This window comes from Phymastichus coffea, unplaced genomic scaffold (genome assembly GCF_024137745.1).
Source record: "Phymastichus coffea isolate CEN01 unplaced genomic scaffold, Cenicafe_Pcof_1.1 PCOF00018, whole genome shotgun sequence".
Classification (NCBI taxonomy): Eukaryota; Metazoa; Arthropoda; class Insecta; order Hymenoptera; family Eulophidae; genus Phymastichus; species Phymastichus coffea.
The window spans coordinates 1,508,597-1,526,217 of NW_026706829.1; the positions used below are offsets into that span (position 1 = coordinate 1,508,597).

At 32.6% G+C, this 17,621-nt stretch overlaps 1 protein-coding gene across 3 annotated transcripts in view; it reads left to right on the plus strand.

Annotated features, from left to right (window-relative positions):
- The window catches only part of LOC131675264 (proliferation-associated protein 2G4), a 651,851-nt gene that overhangs the window by 242,110 nt on the left and 392,120 nt on the right, over positions 1 to 17,621 (plus strand). For all 3 annotated transcript variants that reach the window (XM_058954185.1, XM_058954184.1, XM_058954186.1), the window contains exon 5: positions 3,716 to 3,964. In XM_058954185.1, coding sequence (XP_058810168.1) covers positions 3,716 to 3,964 — 249 coding nt within the window. The remainder of the gene's footprint in view (positions 1 to 3,715; positions 3,965 to 17,621) is intronic.

A 17,621-nucleotide genomic window follows, 5' to 3' on the forward strand; every position in this document is an offset into this window, starting at 1 on the left:
GCATCAAACAGGAAGATTAGCAAGATGGATAGATAAATTCATAAGTTACGATTTCAAAATAATCCACAAAAAAGGAAAGAACACCGTAGTATTGGACGCTTTGTGTAGATTATTTGAAAAAGATGTGAAATGAAACATTTGCGCACTCGAAATAGCAAATGAAAACGATAGTTTATACAATTGCGAAGTATAAAGATATCCACACTGCCATAGAGTCTACAAAATAACAGAAGGAAAATTATATATTTACAAAGAAAATAAAATCCGCAAAGAACACATAGATGACCTTGACGATTGGAGAATAGTAATACCTAAAAGTAAAACGGAGGATATAATCAGAGAATCGCTCGACGATCCAAGGCAGGCCACACAGAAATCGACAGGACATACGCAAAAATAAAGAATAACTATTATTGGTCAGGAACATATAGACACGCGAGTACACATACGAGAATGCATAGTATGCCAAGAATGTTATAGTATGTTAATAAATACATAATAAAATAGGAGGAGCCGTGACAGCAGTAAGCATGTGTAGTAGAATACGAATTTTACAAACGCGAGTGATGCACAATGACAAAATCAGCTAACGCCCGAAAAAAAAGATATAAAATAAGCCTTAATTATATTATTATAAAAAAATGCGCCATGCATCACACAAAGAAGAACACGAAACACACGATTACAACGCCACAGCGAACATAACCAACAATGTGAATATGAGTAGCAGGAATAACAACATAGTGACAATCAATACAACAATAACACGACAATTTAATAACGCACCAACGGATAATCCCAGGGACTGGATACTATGACCGAGAAGAAAATCAAAACCTGCAATTTTTCATAAAAAGAAAAATGAGACAAGGTCTAGCTAAACCAGAAGAAACGAAAGAGCTGCTGAGAGAAGTGATCGAGGACGAATACGAAGAAAGAATGTACCAAAAGCAGCTGAAACAACTAGAAAAGGAAAAGGCAAAAAAGATACTTAAAAAATTTTTTGGAAGTTATATGTAAACGGGACGCAATGATTTTAGACAATTATATAATTAATAATTTTTTCAGATGTTTCTTTTCAACGAGATCATTATAAATTTTACAATTTTTCTATATTCTCTTAACCTATGTAAAATAAATATTTCTTTGTATTATTAGAATTAAGAAACAACTAAAAAAAATAATAATAAACATATGTATAAATAGCATTGTAATTATTGTAGCTGAGCGCACTTATTATGAGAGAGAGAGAGTACCTAGTCACGGTTCTAGGTCTTTTTGGCTGTTACCCTGTGTTATTTTACAAATCCAGATTTACTTGTTCATTTGAAAAAAATTGGTTTGAAAGCTACTGGAACACTTCGTAAAAGGAGAATCAAAGAATAACATAGATAAAAAATCTCCAAGAGTACTTATTAAGTACAACACGATGGAAATAGTGGATTGAATTATATTACTGTTCTAGATTCAAAGCCAGTTTCTCTTCTTTCCACGGCAGCTGGTGTGTCGTCTATGGCATTAGTTTAAAGATATTCAGCGACAGCCAGTGGCAAAGTTGAAGTAAAATTTCCTTCAGTATTTTAAATTTACAATACATTCATGGGCGGTATTAACTTACATGATTTCAGATGTAAAAAAGTTGCCCCCTGTATAAAATCTAAAAAGTAGACATGATCTGTTTTCATTCGAATTTTGCAAACATCTTTTGTAAATGCAATGGTACTCAGGAATGTTTTGCAAAAAAAGTGAAAAAAAAATGCAAGCACGAGAATTATGAATTGAAATAAGTAAAATATATTGTAAAAAATTGAGTTTAAGAGATTTTAATTGTGAATCTTACAAGCTTACATCGCAAAGAAGACAAAATTGTTCATTTTCAGATTGCACATTGAGAACAATACGATATAGCTTGAACTGTGAAAAATACTACTACGTTAACTGCTTCGACATTTTGCATATAAAAAAGGAAAGTAATACGTGGTGTGAGTTGGGCAACGTATTAGTAAGATATAGCGAACAGACAAATTCAGTAAGATGAGAAAACATTATAAGACCAAAAAACTTTGACGCGATAGTATTCAGACTGAATTGGAATGAATTATATGTCTGCATCGATATTAATGAAATTCGTTACTTTGAAAATTTAGTGTTGCATATTGCATCCGTCATCATGAATCTAATAAATCTAAGCCATTATGATGACTTTACAAATCTCTGAAAACCATTATAAGCCTAAATCCGTTGAATTTTGATAATTTCATCCGTCATATTGGATTCACCATCTTAGATTTTACAAATCTGACTTCAGATTCGTGATCAGCGATCCCAAAAATCCGTATATACCGAATTTAGTGTAAATTAGTTGATTTTTGAAAAATCGCCATTTTTTCACTAGTTTTGGCGGCCATATTGAAATCGCCAAATTGAAATCGCCATTATGAAATTTGTCTAACTATCGGTTCTATTATTTAGATCAACACAATATGTCACCGAATACAGAGTTTTAGCACACTTAATGAATGTGTACATGTTCAAATATATTATTATTTACAAAAATTAAGATTTCATTTTTCAATTTTTTGTCTTTAAGACGCAATATTTAAAAATGGCGGCCTGATGACATTAATCTGAGGTCATATTCCAAAAGAGCATGGAAAATTACTTTAGGGTTTATATTTTGAGAAGCTCTGGGAAACTTTTTCCTAACAAAAATTCACTTAATTTTTGAAGTACGTAGTACTTCGAAAATACATGGAATTTATGCCATTTAAGGCATTTAAGGGTTAAACTTTTCTACAAATATTGAAAGAATTTCTTTATGTAAAGAAATACTTACTTTTATAAAGTTAAATTAGACAATTATCTTTTTCGTTTCATTTCATTTAAATGCTTTATTGTAACAAATCTTTTACTGTAAACTTTCTATAATTAGTGAAAATAATTAGTGACTACAAGAAAATAAGTCATAGCCCTATAAAACTTATTTTTAACAAAGTTGAAGTAGCCTGTGAACTTTTATTTGATTTTATAATTGAAGCAATAAAACTTGAAACTAAAGATATACATCATGCAATCCAATACAAAATACTTACGATATATCAGTGAAAAAATCGGTTTTAAAAATTGAAGGAAAGGAGAAAATGAAGTTATGCAATCTTTCATGACAATAAAAAAGATTATATTAATAAATCATGTAAATTTATATGCAGCAATATGTCCTTAGATTTTTTATTATTAGTAAAATTCATAAAGTAATAAATGTACCTTATTTTTGATGTCCTATATTTATGTAAAAATTCAATTATACATTATTTTGTGAACGAATTTCTAATATTAAAGGCCTGCTATTGTGAGAAGGTGATTATTTGCAAATCACGCAAAATAGTTTCGACGAATCTCATTTTTACGGAATAATAGGCACATATTTTATAATAAGTAATTCTTTTACGTGTAATGCGATCTCGTTATTCTCTATGTTTGATAAGGAGTGTAAGTATGAGAAATTTTCGTAATCGATAAAATTAATTATTTGATAGTAGTTAAATTATTATAATGTGAACATATGATATTTTGAATGATATTGGAAATTTTTATGGTGATATGAAAATTATAACGGAAAATTCAATTGAAAACAAGTTTTATTATTGTAGTTTTTCTAAAAATCTTATCTGTTTAATATATCTGTTTAAAATTTTCATTGAATATTATTTTTCAGGTATATGCTATGGATGTTTTGATCAGTTCTGGAGAAGGAATAGGAAAAGAACAAGACACTAGAGCAACCATTTTTAAAAAAACCGAAGAAACATATCAGTTAAAATTAAAGGCATCTCGGATGTTCTATTCAGAAGTATCACATAAGTATGGTTTGATGCCATTTAATCTACGTACATTTGAAGATGAGAAAAAAGCAAAAATGGCCGTGGTTGAATGCGTGAATCACAGGTTAATCGAACCTTTTCAGGTACAATAATATTACGCTATTTTGATAATTCTACTATATGTGGATAAGTAGTTATTTTCTGTATCTCCGCCTACTTGTAAATAAGGTGTAATATCTACTCGTGTGTGCGTATACTTAGCCATATATATTAGTATATACAATACTGTGACGAGGTAAGATGTTTGGTGGGCTGCGCGGTGCAAAGGCTTTCTGGTAAGTCTCTTCATGTGCATTCGGATCAGCATGAGCTATTATTATTATTATGGCTACTATCGCCGCGTCATGTATAATGGTTCACACTTTAGCGGCGCTCAAGTGCGATTTCCGTGGGCTATCCTCGCTGGCAATCAAACAATCAAAGGTCAAAGATAAGGTCACTGTAACATGCTCTCAGTAGAATTTAATAAATTTAGCCCGAAACATTTTGTAAATGTTTCGCGATTAATATTGGATCTAAATTTCACATGACCTTAGCGATGAACGTCGTGGATCAATCGAAACTCAACATAATACCTTATCCAAACGTCGGATTTCATGAGTATGAAGTTCCGAACGTTCGAGTTGAACGAAAATTTTAAATTTCGAAATCAGCGTTTAACTCGATATTTATTGAATCAATATGGTACAATAACGATATATTAACTAGAAAAATTGTCCAAACTTAATTACAACCCTTTAAAACTACCCTTAATTATTATGCCACTGTCTCTCCCATACCTACCTATACAGCAAGTCATTACACAAATATTAATGAGCAAGCGATTAGGTACGTCATCTATTATAGTGTTGCGAAAAACTACAAATAGTTTGAGTGTTCGGAAACTACCCTCAGTCACCCCTATGAGGTAAAGTAGCCTCTCAGGCGAAAAATTGAGTATTTCGCCCACAATTTCTTTTTACACGAATATTATACTCAAAAACATGATTGGCATTAATTATTATATCCTATAGTATAAGTATAAAAAAGACGAGCGTGTGGAACTACCCCCAGCCACCCCTACGTCCATTTGAATATAGCCGCGCGAGCAAAATTTCCAGTTATACGTGCATAATTTGTTATTAGACACTTTTATTTTTATAATTGATTTTTCTCGTTGCGTATTGTGTCACTGGCAATCAGTGGATGCAATGCGCGCTTGCGAAACTACCCCTAGCCACCCCTACGTTCATTTGAACATAGCCGCGCGAGCGAAATTTCCAGTTATACGTGCATAATTTGTTATTAAACACTTTTATTTTTACAATTAATTTTTCTCGTTGCGTATTGTGTCACTGGCAATCAGTGGATACAATGCGCGCTTGCGGAACTACCCCTAGCCACCCCTACGTCCATTTGAACATAGCCGCGCGAGTGAAATTTTCAGTTATACGTGCATAATTTGTTATTAAACACTTTTATTTTTACAATTGATTTTTCTCGTTGCGTATTGTGTCACTGGCAATCAGTGGATACAATGCGCGCTTGCGGAACTACCCCTAGCCACCCCTACGTCCATTTGAACATAGCCGCGCGAGTGAAATTTTCAGTTATACGTGCATAATTTGTTATTAAACACTTTTATTTTTACAATTAATTTTTCTCGTTGCGTATTGTGTTACTGGCAATCAGTGGATACAATGCGCGCTTGCGGAACTACCCCTAGCCACCCCTACGTCCATTTGAACATAGCCGCGCGAGTGAAATTTTCAGTTATACGTGCATAATTTGTTATTAAACACTTTTATTTTTACAATTGATTTTTCTCGTTGCGTATTATGTCACTGGCAATCAGTGGATGCAATGCGCGCTTGCGAAACTACCCCTAGCCACCCCTACGTCCACTTGAACATAGCCGCGCCAGCGAAATTTCCAGTTATACGTGCATAATTTGTTATTAAACACTTTTATTTTTACAATTAATTTTTCTCGTTGCGTATTGTGTTACTGGCAATCAGTGGATACAATGCGCGCTTGCGGAACTACCCCTAGCCACCCCTACGTCCATTTGAACATAGCCGCGCCAGTGAAATTTCCAGTTATACGTGCATAATTTATTATTAAACACTTTTATTTTTACAATTAATTTTTCTCGTTGCGTATTGTGTCACTGGCAATCAGTGGACACAATGCGCGCTTGCGGAACTACCCCTAGCCACCCCTACGTCCATTTGAACATAGCCGCGCGAGTGAAATTTTCAGTTATACGTGCATAATTTGTTATTAAACACTTTTATTTTTACAATTGATTTTTCTCGTTGCGTATTGTGTCACTGGCAATCAGTGGATGCAATGCGCGCTTGCGAAACTACCCCTAGCCACCCCTACGTCCACTTGAACATAGCCGCGCCAGCGAAATTTCCAGTTATACGTGCATAATTTGTTATTAAACACTTTTATTTTTACAATTAATTTTTCTCGTTGCGTATTGTGTCACTGGCAATTAGTGGATGCAATGCGCGCTTGCGGAACTACCCCTAGCCACCCCTACGTCCATTTGAACATAGCCGCGCCAGTGAAATTTCCAGTTATACGTGCATAATTTATTATTAAACACTTTTATTTTTACAATTAATTTTTCTCGTTGCGTATTGTGTCACTGGCAATCAGTGGATACAATGCGCGCTTGCGGAACTACCCCTAGCCACCCCTACGTCCATTTGAACATAGCCGCGCGAGTGAAATTTTCAGTTATACGTGCATAATTTGTTATTAAACACTTTTATTTTTACAATTGATTTTTCTCGTTGCGTATTGTGTCACTGGCAATCAGTGGATACAATGCGCGCTTGCGGAACTACCCCTAGCCACCCCTACGTCCATTTGAACATAGCCGCGCGAGTGAAATTTCCAGTTATACGTGCATAATGTGTTATTAAACACTTTTATTTTTACAATTGATTTTTCTCGTTGCGTATTGTGTCACTGGCAATCAGTGGATACAATGCGCGCTTGCGGAACTACCCCTAGCCACCCCTACGTCCATTTGAACATAGCCGCGCGAGTGAAATTTTCAGTTAGACGTGCATAATTTGTTATTAAACACTTTTATTTTTACAATTAATTTTTCTTGTTGCGTATTGTGTCATTGGCAATCAGTGGATGCAATGCGCGCTTGCGGAATCATCCCCAGCCACCCCTACGTTCATTTGAACATAGCCGCGCCAGCGAAATTTCCAGTTATACGTGCATAATTTGTTATTAAACACTTTTATTTTTACAATTAATTTTTCTCGTTGCGTATTGTGTCACTGGCAATTAGTGGATGCAATGCGCGCTTGCGGAACTACCCCTAGCCACCCCTACGTCCATTTGAACATAGCCGCGCCAGTGAAATTTCCAGTTATACGTGCATAATTTATTATTAAACACTTTTATTTTTACAATTAATTTTTCTCGTTGCGTATTGTGTCACTGGCAATTAGTGGATGCAATGCGCGCTTGCGGAATCATCCCCAGCCACCCCTACGTCCATTTGAACATAGCCGCGCGAGTGAAATTCCATAGTATGTATAAAGTAAAAAGTATGTTATTTTTAAAATTGTTGACATTCAATATAAATATATCATTTCTATGTGTTATGTGATTAATAAATATATACATTTATATAGGGGTTTTCCATATCCATCAGCTTCTTCTCTGCATTACTTTGGGCTTGAGACCATCATAATAATATTTAATAATTACTATAATATTATGGCTGTATTAGAAGCTGTTGATATACCTCAGTATTGATACTGATTACTTAATTTACGCTTAGGCGTAATACTTTGATTAATATATTTCAGTCTTCGGACTGATTATTCATGTTACAGTTTTTTTACGTATTATATAACTCACCTGTGTAGCATTTCATTATACAAACCACCAAGTATTTTATTATTTCTTTCTTGAATTTCTTTATATGTTATATAATACAGATATTTTTTATAAAATGCAGTATTCTGAATATTTGAACTCTGCAGTTTCGATATATTTCAATGTATAAGATTTTTAATCTCTATTGCATTAAAAAGAAGTTTTCTTCTATATAAGATGATGCTTCTACATCTTAACGACTTCAGCGCATAGTATAATGAGGTGACCTTAAGTTTTATAATCATGAATTGTGTTTTTAAATCTTAAATATTTTTGAAATATTTTTTGCATAGTCGACATATAAATGATTCGTATTGTTCTACTTTTCTTTTAGTTTTTATTTTTTTTAATTGCTTCATAGCTGAAGCATTCTCTTCGTCATCAGTAGTAACATCCGAATGTCGTATGCATCGTTTTTCACATGTGCGGTTACAGCTTCTGCATTTTACTGATTGTGAGTCAGATCTAATACATGCAAAGCAATACATACAGATGTTCTCCATACTTTCAGACGATAACAGAAGTCTATTTGCGACCTTTAATCTAAATTCGTCAGGATTAAATATTCTTTGAAAATCTGTCTTATAACCCAAACATTCGAGGTAATATATCACATATGATCCACAGCTGTGACCGTCATTGCAATCTTGATATGGACGATTGTCAATGTTCAATTTTTTCCATTTTATCTTTTGTAACTGGGTGAATGATGAGTTCGAATTTTGAATAAAATGTTCAAATGCTTTTATTGCTCTCACTTCATCATTACCTTGTCCATATGGATCCAAGACACATGCTGTTTCTTCGTTTATATTTGCAACGAACAATTGCCAGTGACTATTGAGTAAATAAGGCATCAACAATAAATTTTTTATAGGAAATTTAATTCGACACATTCGTCTATCTGTACATGTTCTTCTTCCGCTGTATTCGCCCAGTATTATCGATGTATTGTCTGTAGATATATATGTTACATCTTTCCATTCATCTATGCATGTAGCTATGTAGGAATCGATAACTGTTCCATTGATCCATATTTTCTTTCTTAGTGTATTAAATTCTTTAGCTCTTAGTTCATATGTATTTATTATAACTAAATTGTCGCTTCTGTATTTACTTACAGCTATATTACAAGAACGAGAGTTGAAGTAGTAATTCAAATCTTGTATAACTTTATTTCCAAACATTTTTGGAAATCTGTTATTATCGTTTTCATCTCCTCTCATGCATTCTGTATTTTCTTTTTCTACATAGACTTCCATTTCTGGTTTTTGGCCACGATCAATATCACGATTAACATCAATTTCTTGTACATCATCATACTCTCTTATACTTTCTTGCGATGTTAATTCGTTGTTGCTATCAGCAATATATGCTTTTTCATTTGGTTGATTATCTTCAAATTTCATTTTATTAGCCACGCTGTCTTTTCTTATATCTGCATCCATTATTTTCTTGGTTACCCCGATAGAAGCTACAGTACAATCATTTTCTTTCGGTTTTTGTCGATTCTCCGAACTTTCTTTCAGATTGTTATAAGTTTTTAATATTTGTCGATGAGTTTTTTTCAACTGTTTTTTTTCTAATTCATCTGTTGATTCTTTAGATACTACTACTTTATGTAATTTCTTTGCTTCAGTAGAAATTGTTGATGCCTTAAAATGGCTCTTTTTATCTTTCGTTTTACTTCTTACTTTTACATCTGCTGACGATTTCTTGTCCCATGTTTCTTTTAGATCTGGATTAGCAACAGTTTCTGGATATTTGGCCTTTTTGTAAGATAATTTGGTTCCTTTTACAAGTGCATCTATTGCCACTAAAGCTGCTGTTTCTTGTCTATCATTGTCAAGTGCGCGTACTACGTCACCAATACATGATTTTGTGTTTCCATATAAAACTTTGTTTTTCATAACTTTCATAGAACTTTCAATATACGCATTACTTATTCTTGATATATTTGTATCCACTAAATCCAAATCTAATCCGCTCCACATAACTATGTAAGGAATCCATTGTCTGATAGCGTACTGAAGAAATTCTGGAGCAAAGTATTTATTCGAAACGATCTTTGGGATTTCTTCCTTGCATTTCATTTTCCGTCCATAAACTGACATATATATATGATGATAACGCTGATAAAATGGGGATTTTTTATACATGGCGCAGTTAGATAAATCGTCACTAGCAATTATCTCGAAATCATCTATTTTGTCAGCCGTGTCATGGTTACTTTCATCAGTGTCGATGTTGTCGTGTTTCGGTAAGACATTAACTTTCTTCTTCAACAATGATTCTAATGCTCTAATACTATCAATTGCATTTTCTTGTTCCATACTTAATAACACATTACAAATATGCTCAAATAACTCATCTATTTCAATAAGGTTTCTGCACAAGATTAACAAACCAAAACAGTCAAGTAAGAAACTGTGTACATTTTTTTTTTCATTTCTATTAGAGATTTGATTATGCACAAATTCAGAAAAATTTTTTTTCAATGATCTTGATACCGCGTGTGTAAAATGACCACAGCATATTTTAACAATTATAAAACCTTTAGGTGGTAAAATATCTTTTGTACAAAAGGCATATAAGATGTCAATATAATTTGATAATACAATATTATTCCATTCCAACAGTATTGAATGTATGAATACCCATGACCAATCAGTAACTATACATTTTAAAACTGGCCATCTTTTTACTTTTTCCATGACAAAATATTTGTATTCTTTAAGCCATTTGCTAACAGATGAAACACCATATTCGGAAGTGATCATATGCGTTATTTTGACTATTTCAGTTTTGTGCTTGAATAATATAGTATAATAGTAGATCCTGTTACAACGGAGATATTGCGGCTGACGTGCTATTGAACCCGTTGCATCTATGTGAAGAACTGCATTTCTTTGTGCTGATAATATATATAATTCTTGTTCTGCATGCATGATAGCAGTTAGCGGAAGTTCTACTCTCCTCAAAAAAGGATCTTTCTGGTTTTGATGTTCCACCCATAATTGGAAAAGATCGGATAAGTCCATAGATTCTAATTTACAACGCTTACTAGTTTTTAATTCTGATACAGCTTTATAAACTGTTGAGGCTCTTCTTATATTTTGCATATGACCATCGCTTACGAGACCTGGGTCAGATTTCACTATCACTTCATTCAAAAAATTTTGAACGCCTTTGCTTCTGGCTTGTTTTGCCCATGTTACACGTTCTTCATTTTTCAAGACTCTATAGCGAATTTCCATCGGAGAATTTTCGTGAACGACTTTTATCTCGTCTGTTGACAATACTTGCAGATAAGTTAACGAATCGTACAAGTGATGAATCTTGAATTTAAAACTTACTTTGTGATTAGGATGTATACATTCAGCATATGCCACTATATCTCTTAGATTATATTTAACCCCTCCATGAAAACTCAAAAGGCAAGTACAATTGAAATGAAGCAACAGATAATTTTCCAAGACTCTTCTTATTTTATTATTATTAAAAGATCCTAAATTATCTTTAAATTCAGTCACTGACAAATAAACTAAACCAATTTGGTGATTATATTGGGATTTCTTTTTCTTTTCTTTAGACTTTGATTTCTTCCTATTTTTCTTATTAATATCATCACTCATCTCTTCAGATTCTTCGTTATCGCTTATATATTCATTGACTTCAGGCGAAACAGAATCGTTGTCACTTACACTCTCTGGTGCACAAAAGAACTTTTTATATGATCTTGGTTCTATTTTCTTGTATGATTGTCTTGTCTGCATATTAACAACAGGGTATTTAAGAACACTTACAGTATTAGTCTTGTCATTGTTATATACGAAGGAATATGGATCATCTACTTCTTTCATATCGTTATTGGTTGCATAACAAGGATGTTTCTGATTCTGTTTTTCTATTCGGTATTTTCCGTTTGTACCAATTTCTTTGGAATCGTTTATATTTTCTGTAATACTGATTGTGTCTTTCAGTATTTTTTCTAATACAACCCAATGACCTTCGACAAAACTATCATATTCATCTACTTTTGACATTTGAATTTCGCCTTCTCTTTTAATAAATACTTTAATATTGACGCTATACAATTTAACAAAAACTCCTACTTCATATAAAGTTCCATACTCTCCTAACTTTCCCATAAGGTTTTTGTAGTGTATGGGGTCTCGATATTTTTCAACGCTAGGATTAGAAAACATCACTGACGATAATTCACTTTTCCAGTTTTCCGTTGTGTAGTTAATCAGACGTTGTCTTATTGTCTTATGTTCAGTTTGGTCTCCATATAAAATAAAAGAAAAACACCTAAATAAACAGTTTCCATCCCCAATTATATCCATTTGTTTATAATAACTTTTACCGTCAAATTCAATTTTATCGTCTGATAAATTCAAACTAATATTATTGTCAAAGTCTTTAACAAGAGATTTTGTTACTTCTTGTTCACATTCAACGGCGGTTTCATCATCGACTGCTTTTGGGTTTTCTATGACAATCTTTTCAGTAAGTCGCTGTTGCAAATTATCCTCATGATACGATGTTGGTTCATTTTCACACGAATTATATGACCTATTGTTTTTTTTATTATTATCTGTCGTATCGACATTCGCGTTAAACTTATCGTGATAATCAACGTTCGCATCTGAGTTATTAAATTCATGAATTTTACTTCCATTATTTTCAACTGTTACCTTTACATATAATTTTTTATGTTCGTCTATTTTATTTACAACATTTTCAATTGTATTCTCAAAACTATTTATACAATTATTATGTTGTTCATTGCCTATCAAGCTGACAGATTCGTCAAACTCTTTTTTATGGTCACCTCTTACTTTTGCGTCTGAATTGTTATAATTTTCAGTCTTATTTTTATCATTAATATTAACATTACCATTACTAATATTATTTTTCTCTTTCATACATACTTTTACCGAAGCAACCAATTCCGAATTTTCCTTGTACCAAAGATATCTTACTTTTTGTAGAAATCTTTTGTTTGGTTTCTTTTTGAAAGCCTTACAAATCTATATTTTAAATAAAAACAAAACATAAGTATTGAATTAATATTGTAACTAGCCATGAAAGAAAGTAAAATAATTATTTTAGTATGATTATAATCATACTAAAATAGGTCAATCAATAGAAAAATTTTCGTACAAAAATTACATAATGGATGAAACCTACATAGTCTTCTTCAAAGCAATGTAAAAAAAAACTCTATATAAAATGTGACTCAAGAAAGACCATCACTTATTATTTATAAGGGCTCTAAGTTAGTTAGGAAAAACAGGTTTTTTAATTCCGTCAGTCATGGTATGCATTTTACATGAAAATCTTTAAAATAAAAGTTGTAGAAAATTAAGAAAGCCATAATTCTATCCATGACGTGATTATTTTCGTTAATTAGTTATTGTAAAAATTGTAAAAAAATTCGAGAATTGATATATTGAAACAAAGCTTTTGTAATCCTACAAAAATGGTACCTTATACTCTTAATTAGTGGCCGAAATATTTTTATTAGCTAACTACGAGGTGATGAATGAATTGTATTAATTAAAATTAATTTATTTTAGGAACATCCATAAATATCAACTTTCATCGTATTACTATTGTATCCATGGCGAATTACAGCAACTATTTGTGGGCTATAAAATTCATAATAATCGTAAAAATGAAAATTCTAGTTAAAATTGATAGGTAATTTTTAGGTCGCTATTAATAAATGGCCACATTAGTTAAAGATCAACTGAAATGTATAAACTCTGATTGTATAAATACGTTTTATAGAGTGGAATTGAAATAATAATTTTTCTTTTTATACATGTAAAAAGTAAAAATTAACATATTATATAATCATAGTTCTACTGATCGGAAAAAAAAATCTTTTACTTCGTGGTAGACATACGTGCTATTGAACCCGTTGCATCTATGTGAAGAACTGCATTTCTTTTAGATATAGATATCAAATGATATCTACAGGAAAGAAAAATATGGCCTATTTTAAGACAAAAATATCCCTTGCAATTTTTTCATAAAATGCATATTTCAAAAGTTATAAATTTTTGAATGGCTAAAATTTACCGTTTTTCACTAACTTTGATAGTTAATAACTTTTGATCTATTGAGTATTTTTTAAAATTGAAAAAACGATATATTCTACAATTCTTCCTCTACAAATCGATATAATTCAAAATTGTCGTAGCTTATTCACAGACGTATATTTGGCAATAAACGTTTGAGATCGCTGGATTCCACTGCATCAAAATGTTTTAATTTTTAGGTTGTTTTTAAAAATGTATGACAATGTAAGGTATTTTGTATAATTATAATAATTATTTTATATTTTTTTAATTATAGGTATAATTAGCAAATGAATCAATAAGTAACGCAAAAGATTTTAGTATGTGTAATAGGATTTATCTATATATATAGATGCGTATATATACGCATTATAATAGATCAAAAGTTATTAACTATCAAAGTTAGTGAAAAATGGTAAATTTTATGAAAAAATTGCAAAGGATATTTTTGTCTTAAAATAGGCCATATTTTCTAAAAAAAATTGTCCAATGCGAAAAAACCATTTTATCATAGTTTGTTTAAACAATTGCACTTTAAACAAATTTTCCCCTATTTTTTGAAAAATCTACTTGCGGTTTCGGATTCAAGGTATCAAAATACATAAGAATGGTAGGTTTTCACTCTTGACATACACATTGCATTCGAAACCATACCAGCTCCCGGACTACCCTGCTGGCTCAAAATGTTAATAATGAAAAAGTTTGACTGCGCGCGCGAGCGTTTAATCGGTGTGTTCGATAAGCCAGCTGCAGCGACGGCGCCAGCAGTACATCTTATTCTCAAATACAAAATTAATTTATTTTAAAGATAGTTAGGTTGATATGTTGAAAATTAAAGAAAGCATATGAAACGCACAATTTCGTTGTGTATCTTATAAATAATGGAAGCCTTGGGTGTGTAAAACAAGGAAAAAAATGTGCGTATCAAGAGGAAAAAATGCAAAAAAAACGACGAAACAAGGACGCACGGAGCGAAAACGATATACGTTCGAACAGTTAAGAGGACTCCAGCGCAGACAGTTTATACGTCAGCTATAATAATTTGGATAAATTAAAATAATGTGAATCCAACGGTATCCTTGTTTGTATTCATAACCGTGGAAAATTTTGAGATAATTAACGTTAAAGTTCGCAAGTTGCAGGTCATTTTACATGGGCTGTTATGGCGCAAGGAGAAAATTTTTTGGAAATCGATAGTTTACAAGTACTTCATGGACAAGTTCCCCAGCAGACAAACTAACATTTTATAGATAAAAACTTAAACTTTCAGATGGTATATTGTAAAGTATGGGTAGCCCTGGGTTTTTTCAAGTTATTAACGAAAATGTTACTAAAATACTTAAAAATCGATACTACGGTGCGGCGCAGATATACTAAATTGCTTCTCTAATTATTTTCTAATGGACATTATAATACAAAAATTGATATACACATTCTTGGGATATTAAAAAACAATGTTACATAAAAAAAATTTCGATTTTTAAAAATTCATAAGATCTTTTGTATACTGAAGTTTCTCATTTCATGAATTTTTTGTTTATAATTTTTTATAAATAACCAAACAAACATATTTACTTTTGACAAAAACTGTAAGTAACTATGAAGTACGAATTATATCGCCAAATTTTAATTAGTTCTATAAAATAATAATTATCACAGTTAAAGCGAGTTGAACACAAGTAACGTATTTTTAATACGCGAAAATGCGATAGAAAACCATTTAAGAACCGCCACGATGCTGAAGCCCCCTTCAATGAAAACAGTGCCGACGCCCCGCAAATGGTATAAAATGTTGGTCAAATGTATTATACAATGAACTCAATATTCCCTGTTGATTTCTCGCCGAGCAAAAAAATAATTAAAAGATGCCCGTAAATCGGGCAAGCTAAGACAAAATCGCGCGACGCTTATCGCCCTGCCGAACGTTAATGTTAATCAGCGAGCGAGAGAACGAGAGAGAGAGAGAGAGAGAGTTCGCAAAATTTCAATTTAATATTATTCAAATGCAAGTGCTTTCAAGTTGCACTCTTGCAAAATATAATGGTAAGCATATCAAGAAAGCTTAAAACTGCCATGGGATACTAATACAAAAATGAATTGCTATGATACCTGAGACAGCGATTACAGAATAGCTACAAATATTATTGGATTTGAGTATTGACATGGGCATCTCTAACAGCTTTTTAAAATATCCAGCTATACTCTTATCGCTGTCTGAGTTATCATAGTTTGCTGTTAGTTATTTATTAATATTAAATATAACGAATATATTTGTTATTTCATTATCACAGGCAGCCAGCAAATCGACATGTTGATCCTGAGGAGACCGAGCTGGAGAGATTGAAAAATGTAAGCAAATTAATGTGATTTTTTATAAATTTAATTAAAGTAATTACATTTAATATTAATTATTATTCTTCGTTTTTTGTAGAAGTTAGCGGCCGTAAAGCGAAGTAAGAAATACTTTATGGATCAAGCCAAAATGTGGCGGGATCGCTATTACGTGGTAAAAGAAGTAAGTAATTTAAACGTAAGGAATTGTAAAATAAAAAGAAATATATTAATTTAAATATTACCGTTTTTCAGGTTCTTGAAGACATACGTCGAAAATGATATTTAATAATTTTGTAATAATGATATGTAAGATTTTATAATAAAAGCGATTTTTGCAAAAGTATTGATAACGTTTTTCACTTCTGGATGATCTGGTGCACCGCTAAATCTAATTAACCCATAAGGGACTGGAAAGGTTAATAACAAATTATGCACGTATAACTGGAAATTTCACTCGCGCGGCTATGTTCAAATGGACGTAGGGGTGGATGTATATAAAGTATAACTGGAAATGTTCAAATGGACGTAGGGGTGACTAGGGGTAGTTCCGCAAGCGCGCATTGCATCCACTGATTGCCAGTGACAATACGCAACGAGAAAAATTAATTGTAAAAATAAAAGTGTTTAATAACAAATTATGCACGTATAACTGGAAATTTCGCTCGCGCGGCTATGTTCAAATGAACGTAGGGGTGGCTAGGGGTAGTTCCGCAAGCGCGCATTGCATCCACTGATTGCCAGTGATACAATACGCAACGAGAAAAATCAATTGTAAAAATAAAAGTGTTTAATAACAAATTATGCACGTATAACTGGAAATTTCGCTCGCGCGGCTATGTTCAAATGAACGTAGGGGTGGCTAGGGGTAGTTCCGCAAGCGCGCATTGCATCCACTGATTGCCAGTGATACAATACGCAACGAGAAAAATCAATTGTAAAAATAAAAGTGTTTAATAACAAATTATGCACGTATAACTGGAAATTTCGCTCGCGCGGCTATGTTCAAATGAACGTAGGGGTGGCTAGGGGTAGTTCCGCAAGCGCGCATTGCATCCACTGATTGCCAGTGACACAATACGCAACGAGAAAAATTAATTGTAAAAATAAAAGTGTTTAATAACAAATTATGCACGTATAACTGGAAATTTCGCTCGCGCGGCTATGTTCAAATGAACGTAGGGGTGGCTAGGGGTAGTTCCGCAAGCGCGCATTGCATCCACTGATTGCCAGTGACACAATACGCAACGAGAAAAATCAATTGTAAAAATCAAAGTGTTTAATAACAAATTATGCACGTATAACTGAAAATTTCACTCGCGCGGCTATGTTCAAATGGACGTAGGGGTGGCTAGGGGTAGTTCCGCAAGCGCGCATTGCATCCACTGATTGCCAGTGAAACAATACGCAACGAGAAAAA